Genomic DNA, 23,563 nt, shown 5'->3' with positions numbered 1-23,563 from the left:
GCTCTTCAAAATCTACTATAATCTACATACAAAGCAGAAAATCAATACAGACACTTCTTACAGTATGTTATGTGGTAGTAAATTACACAGGTGAAGCCTTCATCATTAACAGTAATTGTTTCTTCTCTCTTCACAGTACATAGACGATGGTTTAGTTTATTGTTTTGATAAAAAAAAAAAAAAAAACGAACATTTAAACAAATAAAATGTGTGTTTGCTCAGTTTTGTAACTGAATGCACATACAGATGTCGTTCATGCCGTCATCACGTCTCTTCTAATCACTATCGGACCAGTCGAGCTCCATCATGTCCATGGCGGCGGTGGCCATGTTGACTTTGGATCCGTGTCGCACGCTGCAGCTCTTCACAGAGTTCTGATTGGAGGAGGCCCGCATGCTCACCTGCACCCCCGAGTGACCCCTCACCCCCATCTCACTCCTGACCTTCACCACGCCCAAGTCCCCCATGTTCATGTCCATGTCGCCTAGCCTGTCCATCTCCCCCATGCCGTCCAAGGACAGCATATCCCCCAAGCCGCCTAAAGTGCCAGTGAGACCTTTAAACATAGCGGGAAGCCTCCCTCCTTCAAGCCCTCCCTCATCCACTTTTTCCGCCTCCCATCCTCCGTCTGTCTCCCCTTCCGCTTCTCCGAAGCCACCCGAGAAGCCTCGGACGAAGGTGGTCACCCTGCTTCTCTGCATCCCCCCTCTTTCCGTGTCCCCCTCCTCCCACGTCCTCTCCTCCCGCTCCAGTCTCCCCCCCGGGTAGCTCCGGAGCGTCACCTGCACTCTTCCTCCCTCCATACTCCCGCCTTCATCCCTCTGGCCCCATCCCTTCTCCTCCAAGGTGCCCTCCTCTTCCTTGTCCTCCTCTCCGAACCTCCCCTGCAAGCCTCGTAGCATGACGTGCAGCCGCCCGCTGTCCAGAGAGCCCACCCCCCGCTCCAGAACCGCGCTGCCGCCACCCCTCTCGCTGTCGCCGTTGCTGAGGGTGCGGAGGAGGCAGCTAACGCCGGCACTGCTGACCCCCACACTGTTGGAGTCTTGAGAGTGCGAGCGGAAGAAAGAATCAGAGGAACCGATGGACATTGGTGTGAAGAACTGATAGGGAGGCAGAGAAACAGAGGAGTGTCAAAATTAGAAAAAAGCTATAATAAAGAGTAAGTATATTTTATCTACTTCATACAGTGGTGCCTTGAGATACGAGTGAGCCAAGGTACGAGTTTCTCAAGATACGAGTTGTCCTTCAGCCAATATTTTGCCGAAATTGGCCGAATGCTAACAAACAATGCAAAGAGCAGTAAACAAGCTAACGAATAGCATCAGTTTTGCAATGTTGTAACCCTGTAAGCAACGGATATTTGAACACGAACGATGGAGCAATCACATGTAGTCAGATAATATAAGAATACTTAGGCATATATTCCTTATTCTCTGCCAAGAACAATATTTCTACGGGTTACTGAGAAACTCAATATATCTGTATTTCTATATTATACTGCCCCTAGGTGGCCTGGCACACACACAAACCAGAAGGATCAGTACAATGTCCATTGAATTCATACAAAAAATGTGGTAAAAAATGTTTAATTCTTTAGACTCTATTAAATTATGTCAACACTGTATTTTTTATATAAAGTACAATATTATAGAGTGCTGTTTTAATAATTAAAAAAACATTACAAAAATTGTTTAGTTTTTTGTGGGGAGGCTGAAACAGATGAATTTCATTTCAATAGGCAAAGATGATTAGAGATACGATGGTGGTCATGTAATGAATTACTCGTATCGTGAGAGACGACTGCATAGAACTCTTCAAAGAGAGGACTCACAAAGCGTTTTAAATACTGTAGTTAAAATAAAATATATAAACTATATAAAAGCCTGGCAGTGGAATTTTGAGCTAATTGAAGACAAATCTAATCAAGGTTTATTGTAAAATGTGAAGGGAGAATTGCAATCGGACACAAACGCATAAATGATCATTTCTAGTTCAGGATGAGATAACATGGACCTAAGTTTAGAAAGAGCAGCGACGACTTCACCACATGACTCACCGGTGACATGTTGGAGCGATCCATGAGTAAGGAGGTGGGGCTGGGAGTCATGTTGGACCTCTCCATCAGCCTCTCCTCCCACAGCCGGAGCCGCCTCTCCCGCTCCTCCAGCTCCTTCTCCTTGGAGTAGAGCTCCCTCTCCAGCTTCCGAAGGCGCTCCAGGGTCGACTCGATTTCGCACCTGGAATATTTGCACAACACATTTCATTGACACTGTCAGAGACGTATTCATTTAAATTCCCTGCAAAGTGAAAATCTGTGTTTTGTAAATTTGACGGACCACTGACAAGAAAAACCCTGCCAAATTTGAATGATTAAAAAATTGGCCAGGCATAAAGAAAAACTCAAACTCGTGAAAAATCAAACCATTCTCTGTGCTCTCAAGTACTGGGGGAGTGTCTGCAAAAGGCACTGAAATCACACCCCACTCAACTGTCAATCAAATACCACAACTACTACCTGGAGAAGTGGACGCTACTTCATCTAGCATCTTTATGTCTAAACAATAACTACACATTACTACACATACTTCTTGTTCCCCTGGCTTTTCCGCCTTCTCTTCGTGGTGTGTGCGCACTCATTGTTGACAATGAGGCGCTCTAAAGCGGCCACGCGAGCCCGAACAGCTGGTCCACATGCTGGCAGTCAAGTTGGACCTTTTAAATTTACCTTTAAAATTTTAACTTGAATATAGCTGGGGAAAATATGTATATATATTTTTTTTTTTAACAACCAGATTTCATGCAAGTACAGTGGTACCTTGAGCTACAAGTGCCCCAATTTACAAGTTACGAGCAGTCACTTGGTCGATTTGTTTGATGTACGAGCAAGCTACTGATACTTTGCCACTCAAGTGAAGTGAAATAAGATGGAGCAATGAAGCTACAGTAATGCCCTTACATGTGGGCAAGGACAGCTATCTATTTCACATGAATGGCAGTTTATGACCCAAAAAAAAGTTTAATTTATGCTTGATGTAGCCATTAAATTACCCTCAATTCCCATTCTATTTCACATGGAAAGTTTCCAATTTGGAATATTCCCAAAGTTAAAATTTAGTGGAATCTTTCTGAAAATTTACCAGAAATGTTCCATCCATTTGCAACCCTAATTTAGTCCATATTGTGCAAAATCATGAGAACTTGTCTTAACTGCAGTATAGTCTACTACCAGAAGAGGCCAGTGATAAACCCCTTGATTCCAAAACACGAATCCTGTACTCTCAGACAGAAATCAATAATGTTGCCATTTCACTCATCCCACACCAAAACACAGAATTGATGGCCTCAATGTATTTGTGTAAATATGCACAGAATGTCACACTTTGCTTCTTCTGCCATGGGCCACCTCAACCTCGCTGTTCCTCACCCCTTATCTATCACAATTGCTGCCAACTGCCCTCACACTTTTTCCCTCATGCTGACATACGGCGTCCACTTTCTCGTCGCCACTGTTTCCTGTCACGCCTCTGTCTTCCTCCCCAATGGAGCGACGACAGCGAGGGAGCAGAGGAATCTTTACTGTGAACACTTAGCAAAGGGCTAATTATAGACTAAAGCAGGGTACAGGGTCAGACATCTTGAGTTCAAGAGCCCTTAGACTTCTATATGAGCGGGTGTGTGATACGCATTTGAGCAGTTCATGAATTAAACGCATTTTTTCACCTAGAACCAAGACAATTGTGTGCTTAGGACAGGGATCCATGCATGTTTAATGTACCGTATGAAGTTTATATACAGTATTTATGAGGCAGGTTATCATGAGGTGCAGAAAAGGCCAAAAATAAATTTTACCTCATACACATTAAAAAAAATAATTAAAAAATCATACACAACAACAAAAATCTCACACAGAGGGAAGAACGTATTTCATGGCAGAGCCAATCAGCATTCAATGTTTGAGATAGCGTCTGTTTTCATTCGTGAGCTTTCTTTCGCACAAAATTTTTCAATCTCCGCGAAGCCAATTTTGACCAAAAAAGGGTTCACGTGGAAAAAAGGTTGCTTTTCTTCTTCCTGTGTGAGGGTTTTTCTTTGTTCAGGTGAGAGGGTTTTTGGTGAACAAGAACTTTTTGGGTGTGTGTGACAGTATTTCTGGCGAGTGTGAAAGTTTATTGAGAGCGAGAGATATAGAGGTATGTGTGTGTGTGAGTGAGTGTGTACCTCCACTGGTCCTTGTTATGCAGAAAGGAGTTGCACTGGTCAGGTAGCCTACTATCGTTTGCCATCGTCTCCAAGGTTACCAGCACCTGTTTGAACTGCGGACGCTCCTGTGAACATGCACGTGTACGATGAAATAAATATGTCTTGTATTAATTATCACATTTTGTTCAAATAAATGGCGTGTTACGCATTTACCTTTGACTCGGCTTGCCAGCACTTCCTCATCAGCTCTGCAAAACTTGCTGGACAGCTAGTGGGGATGGTAAGCCTCTACACATGTCGGCGTTAAAAAAGAGTTGATTTGTGATGCACATTTGAACCTTTTTTTTTTAAACTGAATAGCCTTGTATAGCTGGGTATTATTCAAACTTCTTGCTCTGACTAAAGGTATATATTTGAATTAAACGTTAAAAGTTAATCACAATACATCCCACATGTTCTGGATTTTTCTCATGTTTCCGAATTTTCCTCAAACCTTTTGGCTATGGCACATTTACAGCAATGTTTAAGGATGTGAATTGTCCCTTTTCAATGAATCAATAAATGAAATAAGATAGTTTAGCTTGTTGTGTAAACATTTTTTTTTTTTTGCATAAACAGGTACAGTGGAGCCTTGAGATACGAGTTTTATTTGATCCATGACCACGCTCTAAATTTAAAACCCAATCTCAAATCCATCCATCGATTTTCTGAGCCGCTTATCCTCACTAGGGTCGCGGGAGTGCTGGAGCCCATCCCAGCTATCTTCGGGCAGGAAGCGGGGTACACCCTGAACTGGTTGCCAGCCAATGGCAGGGCACATACAAACAAACAAACATCCTCACTCACATTCACACCTACGGGCAATTTATAGACTTCAATTAGCCTACCATGCATCTTTTTTGGGATGTGGGAGGAAATTGGAGAAAACCCACGCAGGCACGGGGAGAACATGCAAAACTCCACACGGGCGGGGGCGGGGATTGAACCCCGGTCCTCAGAACTGTGAGGCAGACGCTCTCAAATCATCTTTCCTAATTGAAATGAACTGATCTAGCCTCACCACACACAAAAAAAAAATTCTAAAGTGGCACTAAGCAGAAATCCGTGTTTTGTTTCTAAATACATTAAATATGTTTGAAGTGCTGAAAACATCTGCAAAGACTTATAACGATATAGTGCTGAATTGTTGAGGTATAGCTTCAGCATGTTTTTCACCGTTTGAAGTTTCCTGATTTTGTGGGAGTGGCTGCTAAAACTACCCCGTGATGTCACAGGGCTGTGGTATATACTTTTCTTGCGTATACATATATAGCGTTTTCCCCCACTGTATAAGGACAAAGTGACATCATTTCGTTTGGCTATGCTGCTCAGTTGAGTGCTAGCTGTGCTTAGCTTCCATAACAAGGCCCGTTTACTCCTCCAGCATGCAGTTAGCAAGCTAACGATGGCTACACCCCGAAAGTGCGTCTTCGCTGGCTGCTTCAATTTACAGGACAGCTCAGTCACGTTATTTAAGCTCCCAAAAAAATGAGGAAATAAAAAAGTGATGGATTAACTTTTTAAAGACACACGCAGAAGGCGAGCTGAACATCAACACCACCACCAGACTCTGCAGGGCACATTTAAAGACGGATAGTTCAGTAAACTTTCACCAGAGACAACATGGCTTCGTGGGTAACTTGATACTAGTGAAGGGGGCAGTGCCGACTGTCTAACTACCTGGGCTTCCTCTTACTGTCTCGCTGTCGTCAGGTGCCGTGTTCAGCTGTGACTTTATGTCACCAACAATGAGGGTGAATTGACTTGTAAGCTTATTTTTACGATTGTAGTCCACAATACGTATTCAATTTTGAAGTTGAGCCTCCTAACGTGATTTTACATCGTATAAGCTATCACCCCCTCAGTATGTTTGATTCCTTTTGGCGCATCCATTCAACACGGCCACAGTGTCTGAGAGCTGGCCCTTATTATTCAAGTTTTGAAGCATGATTTTATATACTTAGCAGTTTTGTATTGTTATTCATTCAAATTTGGCAGGCTTGTTAACATTGCTCTTCTCTGTGGTGTGTTGAATTTACATGACATTTTTGGACCTGTTTAGTTCCACTTTAATAAGAAAAATAGCACTGTATAATATTGAACTTTACCAAAGGATACTGTAAGAAACAAATAGAATGTAAAGATTTAAACCGTTTTTGCCACAGTCTTCGCTTCAACTTAATGGATGTTGTACTGCTCCTTATGGTGTGTGCACCTTGGCCAGCTGGGGGCAGTACAATACATACAAACGGATCTTTACATGGGAATGGTCCTCAATAAGCTGCAGACATTTTTGTCGTTTTTGGAGAGGATAAAGAAAAAATGCCTGTGAGTATTGTTATATTGTCTGTCTACATGGGTTGCTGCAGTATTTGTGTTCAAACATCCATTGCTTAAAAGGGTTACAACTACTGCAACATCGATGCTAGTTTTGTTAGCCAAGTCTTTGGCATTTTGCCTTCTGTGTTAAAATCAAGCTCAACGGACTTAACTGTTTAGTTTGACAGCAAACTTTAACTGGAACTGGCAATAAACAGCTTGAAGCCCTTTTTTCAAGAATATTTCACGATGTGCCAAACTGCTGCTTGTCGCGAAGTGAGTTGAGTTCATTGACAACGTACAGCACTCTTACCTTAATTTTTTGCTCACGAGTCAAAAGGAAAAATGAGCTGAATGACAGCTCATACCTCTAAAAATTCATAAGTTGGGTCACTCGTATCTTAAGGCAACACTGTACATTATATATACACTGCTAAATCTTAACTAGTGAATTTATTTTATTTCAAGTGAAAACATCTTAATGGAGTTATTTTGGATTGTTTACTTGTTTCTAATTTTTCAGCAAGACAAAAAGACATGTTAAATGATCTTATTATAAGTCTCATTATGTCATTTTATTCGAGTTCCATTGGCAGATTTTGTTTTTCACTTAAACAAAACATTTTATTCCTAAAATAAATTTGTTTCAATCTGACAATGGGACTAGTATGAATTGACTTAAGACTCTTAAAATAACATCTTGTATTCTAAAACAAGTCTTCTTGACCTGCTGAAAATTTAGAAAAACAAGTCCAAACTGTCTTAAAATGAGTACAGTAAGATGTTTTTTTTCACTAGAAATGTGATAAATTCACCAGGTAAGATTCAGTATGTTTTCATGACAAAATAAAGTGCATGTTTACATTGCTTTTGTAGGTAACAATAGAAGCACCCAGACATTAAAAAGTAATGTCTCTCCTTTTTAATAAAAGTATTGCTGCCAGGTCTGAATGAGTCCAGACAGCTCCATAGTACCATGCAGTAAATGGAAACTGTTTCCTCTGGGGATTAATCCTAAAATATCAGCCACTCGGCGCGAAGAGAGAGATCAAGTAGGAGGGTCAGGAGGGGAGAGCGGTGGAGCAATGGAGGGGGAAATCAGAGAGACACTGGGAAAAAGGAGGGCGGGGGGTTATTTAGGGAGAGAATTTGGAGATTAGCCAACAGCTACAACGGAATCATGTTCTCTGGGTTGTTTGTTAGCCTCCACCGTGTGTGTGTGTGTGTGTGTGCGTGTGTGTGTGTCTTAGTGCTTGCATGGTAGTCAACTAAAACACGGATAAACATCAGCGTCAATAAACATCTCGAGTCGGCCCTCTTATTGGCAACATCCTTTCTTCTTCTTTTCTCCTCAAGCTGTAAAAGTTAGCAAAAAAGTGGAGCGACTGGCCGAGCTCCGCTCCACTGCTTGTGTATCCAGCGGACCTTACAAGAGCACACGACTGACATCAAGACTAAAAATACATGGCCGGCTCCACCAGCTCATAGTGGAAACCATGAGAGCATCGCATTGTTCCTCCGTCCTCCTCAAACACTTTCTAGATACTGTACAGTAGGTTACGTGTTTATAGTGTGTCCGTAAAAGTGCGCTTTGTGTGTGTGTGTGTGTACCTCCTGTTTCTCCACCACCAGCCATGCAACCTGCAGCCCCTCAAAGCCCTTGAAAGGTACTTCACGAGTCAGCATCTCCCACAGCACCTGGCCACAGCACACGCACTGTGTTTTCAAATGGAACTCTTCGATTAGTAGTTATGCGCAGACCTCAGTCACTCAAAAGGATTTGGATGTGTTACCCCAAACAATGCTCAACTGACTAACTAAAGATGTTCTCAATGTCAATTTTGGTGCAGATGTGGACAAAGTAATACAAAAATACAAGTAATCATAAATAACAAAGTGCCTCAGAAACTGTATTGGCACTTTGTATAATATACGTAGCTCACCACGCCATATGAATATGTGTCACAGGTCTCAGAAACGGGCAGGCTCTGAATGACCTCGGGAGCCATCCAAGGAAAAGTGCCCACCACAGTCATGTGGGTGGTGTGGGACAAGAACTTTGAGGCACCAAAGTCACAAATCTACAATGCCAGTAAAATAAATAAATCAACAAACATTATTTCAAAACAAGCATGAACAGGTTCAATATGTCAGTAAGACTTCTTAACACTCACCTTAAGCACTTTCTCTGCTGTCATGACCACTGGAAGGAAAGAAAAACTTTAGGAAGCAATAGAAAAACAAAATAAATACCTACATACCTGTACATACATACATACATACATATGTACACACACACATACATAAAGAGGCTTAAGAAATAATAGCACAAACGTTGCATTACCGTTCCGTGACTTGAGGTCCCTGTGGATAACTTTGATGGGAGCCTCTGCATGGAGGTAGTGCATTCCTTATGGAGGAGAATAAACAGTATCATCAACACATTGCTGCACTTTTACACAAGTTTAAGGGTTTGACGGTGAAAGAGGCAATGTTTCCTTTTTAAAGCTACTAATTTGTGAGCGAGTTAATGCTGAGAGATGGCTGTACTAAAATGTCAAAGAACTCAGTGAAGTGTCATGAGCTTTCAGGGATGCAAAATTTATGCTTCTTTGATAAAGTCCAGTACTTCAGCACAGAGAAGTAATACAAGTAAAAACACATTCACCAAAGAAGCCAGAAATGTTTGGTTCCCCTAAAAAATATCAGTTATTATTACGCACTTATAATTTGAGATGGAGACATTAGTTGTTGCAGCAGAACAGTGTACACATTGACTAAATCATTCACCTAGCCCACCATGATTTCAACTTTCTATTGAGAGTAGAAGGTTGAATACAAATTGAATGCATTTGATTTCCCTTAGATAATAACGGAAATGGAAAAGATAAATTCACTTTAACTTAGTGATACTCAACTGGTGGGTCAGGAACCAAAAGTAGATCATGGACCCATTTTGGTGAAATTGCAGACAGCAAAAAGATGTATTTTTCTTGACTTGATCTCATTATATATCTTGACTTGATCTCATTATTTCAACATTCTTGCCTCGCCGCACATCGAGCGACGTGGCCAAAGGAGACTAAACTAAACTTCGTACCAGGAAACGTAATTTTTGTTGTGAAAGCTATCGTGCATTTTGACGAAAAGACACTTTCCGCGATTCGCTTTTTAGCCACAGGTACAAATTCTAAACGTTTACTCCTATTGTGAGATTAAATCTTTTATATTGTCACATGCGTGAGTCAAGTACCCTTCGCCATCTGTATGGCCCACGTCATAATCTGCTCCATGTCCATCTCCTCGCTCTGCTCACTGGACAGGTACTCATACAGAGACCCTCCACTGGCATATTCTGCACACAGAACACACACACAGTCATTGGCGCATTTATTAACCTCCCCATCCACCTCCACAACGTGACGTAAGGTCGAACTGCTTTAGGTAACAGTGGATCTGACTTGATGTTGACTAATGCAGCAGCTCTGACCAATGCAACACTTATTATTATTACAACATGATGGTATCAGTTTCAAATGTCCTGCCAGAAAAAGCAGCAAGAATCGCAACAGCCAGAACGTTCGTTCGCGTAGTAGTCGACAATTATCAAGAGTGTATGCTAGCATGACTTGATTATTTTCATGGGGGGAAACACTTACTAGGTCGATGTGTAAACTTAAATTCATACAAACACAATATAAGGCTTGTGAGATTGGATTTGGAAGATGATCTCTTAACTAATACACATTTAGGAGTACTGTTTCTCACACAACCCGACTATGGATGAAAATCCAACTTTAACAGGTCATTAACACAGACTCTATGCACCTTGTTTTGCGACTGAACCTGAACTACTTTTAATTGTTTCTGCAACAATGACAATAAAGATGTACAGTATGCTACTCTATTCTATAAAGAGCCCTACCACAAAACATTGTACAAACATGCCACAATCATGAAGTACTGAAAACGCTGTGTATTAAGTAAAATGCAATATCTTGCAAAACAAATTGCCTTTTTTGTGTGTGACACGGTGGCATATTGTTCTTAAAAAGTACAGTCACTTATAAAGCTGAGCCAGTATTCAGAGGAAATCCTCTGCATTATACTACTGTTGATTTCTGTTTTAGGCATAAACATTACAATATTTATGGTTTGACCTAACTACTAATTGTCCTTTGTTCCTCACAGTTACACTCAGTGTGTTGTTACACTGTCTGAAATGGAGTCCTGCATCCGCTCAGCATTAATTGAAACATTATGACATGTATTGGGCAAGGACTCACATTTCGTAACTTTAATTAATCATCATTGATGAACTTTAAGGTAATCATTGTGAAAAGTTTAGAGTTAAATAAAATGAAAGATAATTAAATAAAATGAAAGATAAAAACTATATTAAAATGGTACCGTAATAGCAGTATTATAGATATTAAAATGTTTAAAATGTTTCTTAAAAAGCATTGTAATGTACTAATGTACTAGAATCATCTGATTTTTACCATTAAGAAATTCCAAATATTTCAATGGGAGCGCATTTATCTTAGAGAGAAAGAAAAAAAGGTGATAATAGCAAAAGCCCATGTGTTTACTGTGTGCATCAAATATTCATATAAAAGCAAACTTTACTGACTTAATTGTTTTGGAGTAGTTAGCGTGAATTACCGACCACAATTTCTTTTTTTCAGGATGAACCTATCATGACAAAAAAAATAGCAGAAGTCCAGAGAGGTGGGTAGTAAAGCACGACATTTACTTCCTCACATTTACTCAAGTTGCATTTGGCATAAATTGTACTTGTCAGAGTAGTTTTAATGTAGCATACCTTTGACTTTTACTCGAGGTACTCGAAAAACGGTACTTTTACTCCGTTACAATGATCTACATGCCACTCGTTACTTTTATTTTTCAATTATTGCTTATTTATCAAATAGTCATGCGCGATCTTTTTGCTCCGACTACGACTTCGACTTCCGCATTGGGCGCTGTTTGCTCCCATCCAACGTGAGCGCTAGTGACGTTGGACTCCACTTCACCAATCAATTCAAATGGCACAAGACAGTCACATGACAGTATACAATGTCTTCTATTGGGCTTTGCGGGCCTACCAAAATCACTCGTATTGGAAAAAAAAAAAAGAAGAAAAAAAAAATCACCTTTGCGTGACTCGTGTTGTTAACATTTCCGATGATGGAAAACAACAGATTTAATGCATTGCAGTATTTATCTGGCACTGTCTTCCCCAAGGTGGATATTCCATCCCACTTGTATCTTGAGAAAACACTTTGTGGTAAATTGCGGTAAATTGTGGTAAATTGTTGTTGTTGTTTTGTTTTGGCTCTGTGCATATGGAAACATTAGCCCTATTTTATGGTCATAAGTAACTGTAAAACCTGCATCTTTTGGCGTACGTCCTAATCTCTCTCTCCCTCCCTCTCCCGCCCTCTCCCTCTCTCTCTCTCTCTCTCTCTCTCTCTCTCTCTCACTCTCTCTCACTCTCTCTCTCACACACACACACGTCCGCACACATGCAGTAATATCACAATTTGCACATTTTATTGAGTTTTTTTATTTGAGTAGTTTTTGCCACTAAGTACCTTTTTGGAGGACTACTTTTTACTTTTACTTGAGGCATATTATTTTAAAGTAATAGTACTCTTACTTGAGTACAATATTTGGCTACTCTACGCACTTCGAGTGATATAGCTCCAAAGTTTTGTGATCCTAAAAACATAACCTTCCTAAGTCAGGTCACTTGCATCTCAAGGCACCACTGTACAATATGTCTCTTTTCTACTAATGATGGTGCATCCGAATAATTTCTTGTGAAACCTGGCTCTGAGGTTTCATGTTCTTATGAGGTCATTTTAGTAGAAGACGGCAAATGACAGGACAAACACGTGCACACACGAACACACAGGCTCAGACCTGTGACGATGCCATAGTTGGGAGATTCCAGCACGGCTCCATAAAACTGAATGATGTTCTTATGACTCAGGACACTGAGAATCTCAGCCTGCAAGAGAAGACGAGCCAAGAGAGAGACATTATTAACCTCCTCCTCTCCCGTGACTACAGCAAAGAAACTTGATCTTTGAGATAATAAAGTGTAAATAAATTATTTGTGGTGCCGTGCGAGCGTACAAGTTAGAATCTCAATCTTTAACTGTTGTGTCATTTGTGTCATGTCTAAGTCACAGTGGCAAAATGCCCTTAACACACTGACGCCCAAACAGTGTGCTGTGAGAGATTATCCAATTTCACTCAATTGGTCCAAATGTACTGTATTTACAACAAAGGATGTAATTTTTGTTCGTCTACAGTATCTGTCAGTGACAATGCCAAGTTGAAAAAGGTTACAGATTAAGAGTCAATATCACAATAAGGTGAATTTGAGACTCCCCCATTTCGCCCAAAACAGTTACATTTACATTGAACATCATATTCATTGCATTAAGTAGATTTTATGCTGTTAGAAATGCTCATTGGTCAAGCTCCCATACTTTCCATATAAATGAACTGTAAGCAGACAATGCACATGCAAATTGCAAAATATGTAAGCTTGCTGACAGGGTGGCCATTTTTGGCTAATGTTACTATTTAATGAGCACATGGCGGACTTTCACTTAGCAACATGATTCAGTTCACATACTGACTGTGTACAGTTTCACAAATAGAATTTCTGAGAGGTTTTTATATCAATTGATATTTCACTATGACAGAGTGGACATTATAAGCGGGACAACAACTACCTGTAACTACCTGGTACGTAAATAAAATGATAAAAATTACAAAACATAAGTGTAAATATATATTCTGCAACTATCCACTGTTTTTGCCCGTTATAATGTCACTGAACTCATCCGAGGGCTTCTTAAAGGGCCAGTTACCCCATAATGACAGGGTGGACAGCAATTTCAGGGATGCATGCAAAATGTTCCATATGATCATGAAAGAATACACATGACCAAAATGTGAGACATATACCAAGATGTACGGTGACATTGCTGACAGTTTGTGCTGTTAAGACAAAAAGGAATTTCAGATTTTTCAAATGACAGGTTCAGCCTAATTTTTTTCCATCTCCAGTTTGTATTGGTGGCTCAAAAAAGGTTGGGAAACTCGCCCTCAATCGAAACGGTCTCTCTGCAAATGTCAAATAAGTGTCTGTTGCCAGGCAACCTAACATCTACGCATCCATCCTGCTAAATTGCACCAAAAAATCCATCTAACGCCTGCACATTTGTCATTAAATTCTTCACTTTTTTTTTGTTTGTCTCACAGTTTCACCATTTTTAATCCCATCCTTTTCCGCTCTGCACTTTGTCTACCAGCAGTTATTAAGCACTTTGAAGGTACATTGAGTTGCAGGAATGTGCGTGAAGGATTCCTTCCATTAGTCTGTACTGAGGGATGACTTCAATGCACACGATTTTCCATATCTGCCCGCCCGCCCTGCGTCTGTTTATGCGAGGGTGAGAAAGAAATAAGTCTTGACAATTAATCAGCCTGTGCGAACTCTTATGTTTTATCTCCATCATCTGACATACATTACATGACATTGTTTTCTGGTGCTGCCATATAACAATACCAACCAGCGTTTTCACCCACTGGTCAGCCAACTTCCTGACACGGAGGTTAGAAACCTCTGTACTATTTAGATATTAATAGCACGGCTGGAAATTGTGTGACACCCAAGTCTGACGTCAGCACATCCCAAATGACCAAACATTCTACCCTAATGTACAATAGGAGGAACCTGGCATAACTACTTTCTTCATCCATAAAGTGTCGAGAGGGCGGGAAGGGGGGGAGGGGGTCCCAAAGGTATGTTTTAGATAAACACGGCTGACAATTGCTCCACTTATGCCCTCAGAGGAGGTTTTTTGATTATTTTATAGTTTTAATTATCCGCAAATTTTGCTATTATCAATAAAAGCCTGTTACTGTATGTGTAAATGTATGTCCTACCTCTTTGTCAATCTTGAGAAGCTTCTTTACTGCCACTTCCTTGTCCTGGGATATCCAGAGGGCCCTGTAGACACTCCCGAAGCTGCCTCCTCCACAGTTCTCATAGTAGAGCAGGTCCTCATGCTTTATCTGCACAAACGACGAGCCGGGGGACGACATGGCATACTGGCTCTCACACACACACACGCACGCACGCGCACACACTTTCCCCCAAAGTGTGCACGCTCGACCCGCACCGTGACCTTCGGACGCAGAAGATGAGGACTGAAGATGAGGGTGGATGTTGTCAGTTGGTAAGTCAGCAGAGGTGATAGTCACTGAGAAGAAACTAGAAAGTGCTGGAAAGAGAGAGAGGGTGGTGGTGGTGGTGGAGGGTGGGGGGGCTTTACAGTCTGCAGGAGGCATGGCCTGGCTGTTTAGTGCAAAGTGTTACATTGCCTAATAGTGGAGAGTAGTGGAAGTACAACCCTGATCCCACATGGTAAATGCACTTATCATTAGCTGTGGGATCACGATTGATGTTTTTGATGCATCAAAGTCAAGCCAACGTTAGCTAACCCTTGGTTTAAAAACACAATAATAATAACATGTGACATGCAGAGGTGGGTAGAGTAGCAAACAATTGCACTCAAGTAAGAGGACTGTTCCTTTCCAATAATATGAGTAAAAGTAAAAAGTAGTCCTCCAAAGAATTATGAGTTCAGTGATAAAAACGATTGAGTAAAAGGTAAGTAATTTATTTTTAAATAGCGCATAGACAAATAGACACAAAAAAATGGGAAGCATTCAAATATTGCCCAACAATATCACTTTAAAATAATACACAGTATATATATATATATATATATATATATATATATATATATATATATATATATATATATATATATGGACGACTGGTTAGCACATCTGCCTCACAGTTCTGAGGACCGGGGTTCAAATCCAGGCCCCCGCCTGTGTGGAGTTTGCGTGTTCTCCCCGTGCCTGCGTGGGGTTTTCTCCGGGTACTCCAGTTTCCTCCCACATCCCAAAAACGTGCGTGGTAGGTTGATTGAGGACTCTAAATTGCCCTTTGGTGTGAATGTGAGCGCAAATGGTTTTTTGTTTCTCTGTGCCCTGCAATTGGCTGGCGACCAGTTCAGGGTGTACCCCGCCTCTCGCCCGATGATAGCTGGGATAGGCTCCAGCACGCCTGTGACCCTAGTGAGTATAAGCGGTACAGAAAATGAATGGAGATACACACAAATTCAGCCACAAGAAATGGTCTTGATGTTTTGTCATCTTGAGGCTGACAATAGGCTACTTTGATGATAATGAACTTCCACAGGTAGATTCACCCACATTTGTCAGTATTGTGATTTTAATACTCAAAACATATTTGCGTTCTGCCAACTTACATCTTTATCTTCAGTGCTGTGCATACTTTGCCGATTGCTTATCTCCCTGCGTCTTTTGAATGCATAAAACGGGTCTTATTGGATTGGAAGAAGTGCAATTTGCATTTTATGCGAGTACCCGTAGGCTGAAACGGCAAAGTTTTAAGACACAAATGTCAGCGCATGACATAGCTTTTCTGTTACCGAAGTAAAAGTAACAAAGTAAACTTAAGCAAAAATAATCATGTGATTGTACCTCGTTACTTCCCACCTCTGGCAACGTGCAACGTGATTTATTTATTTATTTTTTTAAACACTAGAATCTGCACTTCTATGAAAGTACAAAGAGTGAGTACTTTTGCCCCCTCTGTGTCTCAGTTACGGTGTGCTGCGTGCGGTCTCCTGCAGACTCGCTGTTCAAATATGGTCAGTGGCATCCAGGGCATTCCTTCTTCCTGGATGACTGTGGCTATATAAAGCTCTCTCTACACTGCGTGAGTACACACTCAAACACACACGTACAGACACACACACATACTCCCAGACCATAACGTGACAGAGAGTAAATCAGCTAGCAACAAGCATGGCTTGCACAAATACTGAACTCTATCTCACAAAGAGTGCACATCCACACAGCAGACATGCATTCCTCATCCTCACAGGAATGACCCTGTGACATCGGCAGGCAGGAAAGCCGTTCGACATCACTGAGCGGGGGACAGGTGAGATCGGCTGTGGAGACTTCTCAGTGGTAAACGGTAATCCAGCACAACAAGGAGGCCTCTCAACCTCAAAGATTGAACCAGAACACAAATTCTCAGAGGCTTCAGAGAAGAGAGAAATGTGCTGAATTGTGGTCAAAATATATATATATATATATATATATATATATATATATATACACACAGTATAGTAAATCTTAAAGCAAAGATAACAGGATTCTTAATCTGAACACCACCCTCTGTAATGAGCACTGTAAATAAAGTGACATATCTATTTCATGACATAGTGAGGTATTCTTATTAAAGGACATACTGTAGAATGGAAAACGGACCGGGTTTACTGGAAGAGAAGTCCCACAGTATATAATTACATTTGCATCATATAGAGAGAGATGATTCACACCAAGCACTTCATAAAACTCAAAACTGATTTTCTTATCAAATCTAATGAAGTAAGACATATACATTAGTATATATGTTTTGGATTGTGGTTGTAGTTTGCCGTGGTGTAGAAATTCATGGCATCGTATTGAAAAATGTTTTCTATTTTGGGCATCATAACAGAAATTAAGTATTATTTTTGTAAAGGCAGAAATGCTTATACGGCTCTGGATCTAATTAGTACCCACTTGCGCCAAGTGATTGCTTGAAATAATGTCACTAAGTCACAGTATCTCTTAAATTAACTATTTTTATTAACATGTACAGCACAGATATCAGCTGCTCATGACGGAAGCAAGCCACGGTGCAGTTCTTGATACACACCACCACATTTTAAAGCTCCTGAGATCAAATGAAAATGAACAACATTTGTCAAATTTACACACACATAAGAAAAAACACAGCTGGACAGAACAGACCCACAATAGTTGGCGAGATTTATCCTGCAATGATAAGATTCTTTTTAACTTTACACAGCCAAATAGACAACTGACCTCAGAACAGATACTAACAAGCAACATTACCAAGGGGTTTCAAGAGTTTTACTCCAAGGCAAAAATGAAATAGTCGTACGACCGTGACAGATTCAGTCACTCTTTGCACACCATTAGGGCTCTAACTAATACTTGGTTAGGTTGTTGTGAGTTGTGTTCACCAGACATTGATACTCATCTAAAAGAGACAAAAATCCTAGAGATCCTTCGCCATGATTAGCCTTGGATTAACATGTAAATAGGCTACCGGTAATTGTGTTTTATAAATGGCATCTTTAGCTGGAATACAGTCTTCCCACACTATATCATCGTTCGTTCTTCGTACTTCAATGGATTTTTAAGTGAGCATTTTTTTCTGGGTTTTTACAGTATAAGGTAGTGCCTCGAGATACGAGTTTAATTCGTACTGTGACCACGCTTGTATCTCAAATACTTTCCCCTTTTGAAATGAATAGATATGCCATTAATTTTGTCCAGCCCCACATTGTGCTCCTTGGCCACCAGGGAGCAGTGTAATACAGACATACACGAAAGAGAGTTTCAGTAATGCCGTAACATTATAGTCATTTTTTATTATATGTGAGTATTGTTGTGTTGTCTGTCTATATGCGTTGATGCAACATTTGTGTTCAAATATCTGTTGGTTAAAGGGTTACAACTACCACAACATCGATGTTAGTTTCGTTCGCCTGTCCATGGGGTTTTGCATTGTGTGTTAGCATTAAGGTAGTTGACTTTCTGAAGTTTGTAGTTTGAATAAGTGCACAATTTGTAACTGTCTTTGTTTTATGTTAAACTTCAACTGCCCATTTAACAGCTTGAAGCAATAAATTGGCCTATTGTTTAAAAAATTGTTGCTTGTTGTGAAGTTCACTGCCACCATCTATTGCTTGTAATGAGAGGGACAAAAATAAAAAAATAAGCCTAGCGACAGTTCTTATCTCGAAAAACATTCAAGTTCAGTCACTCGGAAGTCGAGGTACGACTGTAAAAGTAAGTGAATTTACAGTTGCTCACCTTCAGACAAGTACCACGTCGTGCTGGAACTTGGTGGGCAGCACTGAGCTCTACTGGAAGAGATGCAGCATAATTAAGAGCCAGAAGAAGAGGCAGAGAAGGTCCCCAATCAAGCGCCAGCAATAGTTGTTGTTCTCACAGTGTAGAGAGAAAATGCCTGTGAGTATTGTATTCTCCGTTTGTATTTGTTGTTGCTCCATGTGTTAATATAGCAAAAAAAAGTTGTGTGAGGATTTATCCATCCATCCATTTTCAGTACTGCTTATCTTCACTAGGGTCGCGGGCGTGCTGGAGCCTATCGCAGCTAACTTTTGGGCAAGAGCCGGGGTACACCCTGAACCGGTCGCCGGCCAATCGCAGGGCTTGAGGGTTTATATTTACTGTAAATCTATGCTCATTTCCATAGTCCGTCTATTGGGTTTCGCATTATGTGTTAGCATTAACATAGCAGACTTAGATTAGTCAGATTTTCTTTTCTTTTTTGTGTAAATGTCACAGTAAACTTCAACGAAGAGTGACAAAATCCGTGAGAGAGAGTCAGCTCAGGCATTAAGGAATACTTTAAAAAGTATATTTTAATAAGTCGAAGTGTGTTTTAATCAATTAAAATGTGTTTCAAGTGTATGGAATGGGTAAAACTATATGGTACCTCTGTAGCAGGATAAATGGGGGTTCGCTATACTTAGCATGGGGATTATGAAGTATAGATTATACAACAGTTTGGAGCATTTGGAGACTAAAAGAGCTTGTTGGGTAACACAACATTGCAGGACACTCTGATCGAAATCCACTGTATAGAACACCAAGCCTATGAAGTTCAGTCATGCAGGATATTGATCGGTTCTTTACATGACAGTTCTATCTAACAGGTCCCAAAAGAGTAACAACTAGTACAGTATTCAGCCTCATTCTTGGGGCTAAGACACAGCGATAGGAAGAGGTCTTTAATGGCACAGTATTTGTCCTTAGAGTTTTCAAAGTCATTGACTGTTGTGTTTTGCTACTTAACGCTCAGCTTTGTATGTAGTCACAAGGAAGGCGACGCGGTGAAAAGATTTGAATCTCATGTCCGCCGAGGCTCCAGCCTGTAGGAGAGCTGCGTCAGCGCCCTCTGGTTGTCGATCACGCAGAGCTTCCTGACGTAACCTCTGACCTCCGCTTGATTCTTGTTGGGTTGGCAGATGTCAGGATCTAACACAAAGACCGGGATACATAGTTATTTGCTGTATAGAACCTGCTTGTAAAGCAAAAAAATAATCATCATCGGAAGACTTACTGAAAGGCTGGCTTCTACAGTGCCTCACTTGTCGAATTGTGTTCGCTATAATACGCTGATAAAGAGAGAGCACAAAATGTTATGAGTTTTACACCACTGATTAGTTCAACTTAATATTCCCTAAATACACTACTCACAAATAGTTAATGATACAGTGGTTCCCTGACATACTAGTGATCTTTCGGATACGGGCTGTCGTTCGGATGATTTTTTTTGCTTTGAATTGCCAACAAAAATATGAGGTACGAGCGCTGTATGTTGGCAGTACTTCGCAACAAGCAACATTTTGAGCAGAAAGTGAACGATTCTTCCAAAAAGAGGCTTCAATCTGTTTCATGCCACTCCCAGTTGAAGTTTAAGGGCAAATTAAACATAAAACAAAGAGAATTACACATTGTGTATTAAAAACAGCTACATAGCTTTGTCTTAAAGTCCACTAGCTTAATGCTAACACATAATGTGAAACGCCATAGATAACACATAATGTGAAACACCATAAATGGGCAAACGTATAGCATCTATGTGCCAGCGTGGATTAAAAAACACCTACTTTTTTTGGCTGGAACGGATAAATTGCATTTCCATTCATTTCAATGGGGAATGATGATTTGAAACAACAGTATTTTGAGTTACGAGCGTGGTCACAGAACGAAATAAAGACGTATCTCAAGAAACCACTGTATTTGGCATTCAGGTGAAATTTCAGGATGACGCTAAAATGCACTATAACCTTTACAGGTGACCTTCTTTAAAACTCTAAAGATACTGTAACTTCTTTTGGCCAGGGGCTTCGAACAGGGGGCTGGGGGGAATGTGACAGCTGTCCTGGGGCCCTAAGCACTTGGGGTGCCCTCGCTGTCCAACTCCATGTCCTAACCATTTACAAATCATTTCTGCCATGAAATACGTGATTGCACAACCCTCCCCCCTGTTGATAACTACTTTCGGGAAGGAAATAACTAATGAAATTGTGCTACGCCCCTGGGTTTGGCACTATATGAATCAAACTTAATTGAATTGTTTCATTGTTCCAGGACTTTTTGCACAACTTGCTGTTCTGTAACAAGAAGCTGAACATCAGCACCCCTAACGTTTCCTAACTACAAGATACAGTATGTCAATATGCACTTTGCCTTACCATTTTCTCAAAATTGACCAAGCTGTCAATGAATGTCTTGTTGCCTTCATGTGTAAAAGTCATATCTGTAATGCAATTGAACATTATGAGTGTCACAAATACAAACCAGTGACAGGTGTGCTCTCCAAGAATGTTACCTTTTAGTAGGAGGGGCATAAATGGGATTATTGGCGGCTCGATCTTCGTAACAGTTAGTCGGTAGGATCGATGGTTTCTGGACGGGTCCTGAACATTAAAATATAACGTCAAATGCTAATATTAGCGTGTAGATTCTCATGTACTCACTTGCAGTCTGCAACTCACCATCATGCTCTCAAACTCAGCGTAGAACTTCTTAAACTTGGTAGGCAACTTCTGTTAAAGGACAACATCATAATTTACCAGTGGTTGTGTGGTGTCAATTGTCAGTTGAAAGTATGAATTGATGTTTACCTCCCATGTCTGACTCAGTCGGTTTACAGCAGGGTTGGTCATACCCATTATGATGGCAAAGAATGCATTCAGGTTCTTAAACTCCCGACAACTACGGACAAACAGAAATCCACAATAAATTGAAAACAACTCTTTACTGCCATTATTTCTTTCACGCATCATATGAAGGAGGTCGTCCCACTCACTGTGCAGCTATCTTGATGAACTTCTTGAGGAGCTGAACCCTCTTGCTGAGCTGTGCACAGAGGCACACCTCAGTGACCACCCACAGCTGAACCTGGTTGAACCTTCGCAGGAAGAGGTCCAGGTTGGCTGTGGTTCTTCTGAAGCTCTGGCGGCCGAACGTGTGATAGAGCAGTTCGTGCTGTGGGTTGTGTGGACATGGTGTTACAAAGCGTTTGAGCAGCAATAAAACAAACGTTTATCCCAAAATATGTATGTATCATGTCAAACTCTATGTTACATTTCCCTCAAAAATAAATGGCTTACAAAAAAAATTGGATTTTGGAAAAAAACACTCCTACGCGTGGTGTACATGCACACTTGGTGAAGACTATCCATAAGAACCAAGACTAAACTTAGCTCCTTCCCAACTTTTCTCTAAGTCGAGATGTAGAACGTCAACATACTTCCTTGGACAAGCCACACTACTCTCCTATTTAGACAACGCTCTTGTGCCATCTTGTGGAATTTTAGGACATTTCAGAAAGAGCGCAAAAACGCGTATAGTAGTGTAAGGGATTGCTGTATATTTATTTGAGTGTGTGTTGTGTGGTACCTCGTGCACACAGCTGAAGAGCTCCCAATCAAACATTGTCATTTGATAGGCGAGATCCTTCGAACTCATCAGCTCAAAAGTGGACATAGAACCTGCAGAAGGTCCCTCTTGGTCTGTGAGAGGAGTCTGAGACACAGAGCGCAGAATCACCAAAAATCCATCCATCCATTTTCTGTACATTTTCTGTACCAGGTCACGGGTGTGCTGCCCAGCTTACTTTGGGCGAGAGGCGGGGTACACCCAGAATTGGATGCCAGTCAATCGCAGTGCACATAGGCAAATATAGAATAAATCCAAGAATCGTGAATATGCAGGGGAAGACTAAATACATTGTGCAGGTGATTACCTAATGTTCTGGTCATTGAGTTAAACTATTCATACACAGCAAACAAGAGAGTCGTTACTTACCAGACTACTGAGTTGCTCTCGTGCACAAGCAAATAATCGCCCGTTGATGCTCAGAGTGGAAAACACGGACACATCATTAGGTTTCAGGATTTGTTTCTCTGCAACACAAATTGGCAGTTCACCAAGTCATCAAATCACTTCTTAGATAAACGTGGTTGTGTTGTGTCTCAGTCTTTCCTCTTACCGCCGGCAGAGCTGAGGTGAACCAGCACGAGCTCGTCAGTGGAACCAAGTTTGTCAGCCACGGCGCATATCAGTTCTCTGCCCGTCGCTGCCACGGCAACTCGAATCGTGGTGTATGTGTGATCACTGCAGTACACCTTCAAAAGGACTAACACATAAGACAACATTTGAATCATCTTAGTCTGTACTCACTCCCTGTTAGGTACACCTGTACAATCTAAGCGATTTAATGGGAGGAACTATGTTGAAATTAGTTCAGGAGTTTCAGTTAAACAAAAATAGTGCTTTGCTGCCATCTTGTGGAATCTTGGGTTCAAGAAACTATGGTGAAGTGAGTTGAGGACTGATTTAGACTGAGGTATTTGCTGCCATTTTGTGGCATCTTGGTGTCAACAAACCATGTTGAATTGAGTTGGGGAGTTTCATTTAGATTGTGGCATCTAAAGCAATTATAAACCTTTTTGGAGGGCGTCTGTTCCTCACAGATTTTTACTATTCGCAACAAGGCTCCGTCCCTTGCCGCGGTGAATATCAGGGGTTCAGTGTAGTTTGCATCTCTCCAGAATTGTGATGTAGAACAGCGAGCGCTGTTTTTAATATTTCAACACTGTGACAGGAAATGGGCATTATTTGTAGAGGCAGCTTTTGTGATTGTGCAGCGATACCTAGCAATACAGAAAACACAAGACACACGCAAAAGGGAACTTACTGCACATTAATAAAGCTTCAATATTTTTTTTTTTTTCATTTTTTAAGAGACAGGGCATCA

General features: G+C 40.9%; 2 protein-coding genes across 3 annotated transcripts in view; both read right to left on the bottom strand.

Moving 5' to 3' along the window:
* Positions 1 to 14,846, bottom strand: LOC133411730 (mitogen-activated protein kinase kinase kinase 20-like). Its single transcript, XM_061694392.1, has 11 exons — positions 14,530 to 14,846; positions 12,487 to 12,574; positions 9,812 to 9,913; positions 8,903 to 8,968; positions 8,733 to 8,761; positions 8,502 to 8,639; positions 8,170 to 8,256; positions 4,414 to 4,488; positions 4,219 to 4,325; positions 2,057 to 2,237; positions 1 to 1,100 (listed from the first exon to the last, which is right to left on the bottom strand). The coding sequence occupies exons 1-11, from the start codon at positions 14,686 to 14,688 to the stop codon at positions 276 to 278; spliced, it is 1,857 nt and encodes a 618-aa protein (XP_061550376.1). The 5' UTR covers positions 14,689 to 14,846; the 3' UTR covers positions 1 to 275.
* A 2,496-nt stretch (positions 14,847 to 17,342) lies between these two features.
* LOC133411895 (rap guanine nucleotide exchange factor 4-like) overlaps positions 17,343 to 23,563 on the bottom strand; it is a 28,938-nt gene continuing 22,717 nt past the window's right edge. For both annotated transcript variants that reach the window (XM_061694686.1, XM_061694687.1), the window contains 10 exons: positions 22,796 to 22,942; positions 22,612 to 22,709; positions 22,204 to 22,329; positions 21,611 to 21,789; positions 21,426 to 21,516; positions 21,297 to 21,347; positions 21,131 to 21,218; positions 20,994 to 21,058; positions 19,856 to 19,910; positions 17,343 to 19,770 (listed from right to left, as the gene is read on the bottom strand). In XM_061694686.1, the coding sequence (XP_061550670.1) occupies positions 19,643 to 19,770; positions 19,856 to 19,910; positions 20,994 to 21,058; positions 21,131 to 21,218; positions 21,297 to 21,347; positions 21,426 to 21,516; positions 21,611 to 21,789; positions 22,204 to 22,329; positions 22,612 to 22,709; positions 22,796 to 22,942 (1,028 nt within the window). In that variant the 3' untranslated portion in view covers positions 17,343 to 19,642. The remainder of the gene's footprint in view (positions 19,771 to 19,855; positions 19,911 to 20,993; positions 21,059 to 21,130; positions 21,219 to 21,296; positions 21,348 to 21,425; positions 21,517 to 21,610; positions 21,790 to 22,203; positions 22,330 to 22,611; positions 22,710 to 22,795; positions 22,943 to 23,563) is intronic.

Source organism: Phycodurus eques, chromosome 13 (genome assembly GCF_024500275.1).
Source record: "Phycodurus eques isolate BA_2022a chromosome 13, UOR_Pequ_1.1, whole genome shotgun sequence".
In the NCBI taxonomy this organism is placed as follows: domain Eukaryota; kingdom Metazoa; phylum Chordata; class Actinopteri; order Syngnathiformes; family Syngnathidae; genus Phycodurus; species Phycodurus eques.
The sequence above is the reverse complement of the archived record's forward strand: the minus strand, read 5'-3'. Positions and strand labels throughout refer to the sequence as shown.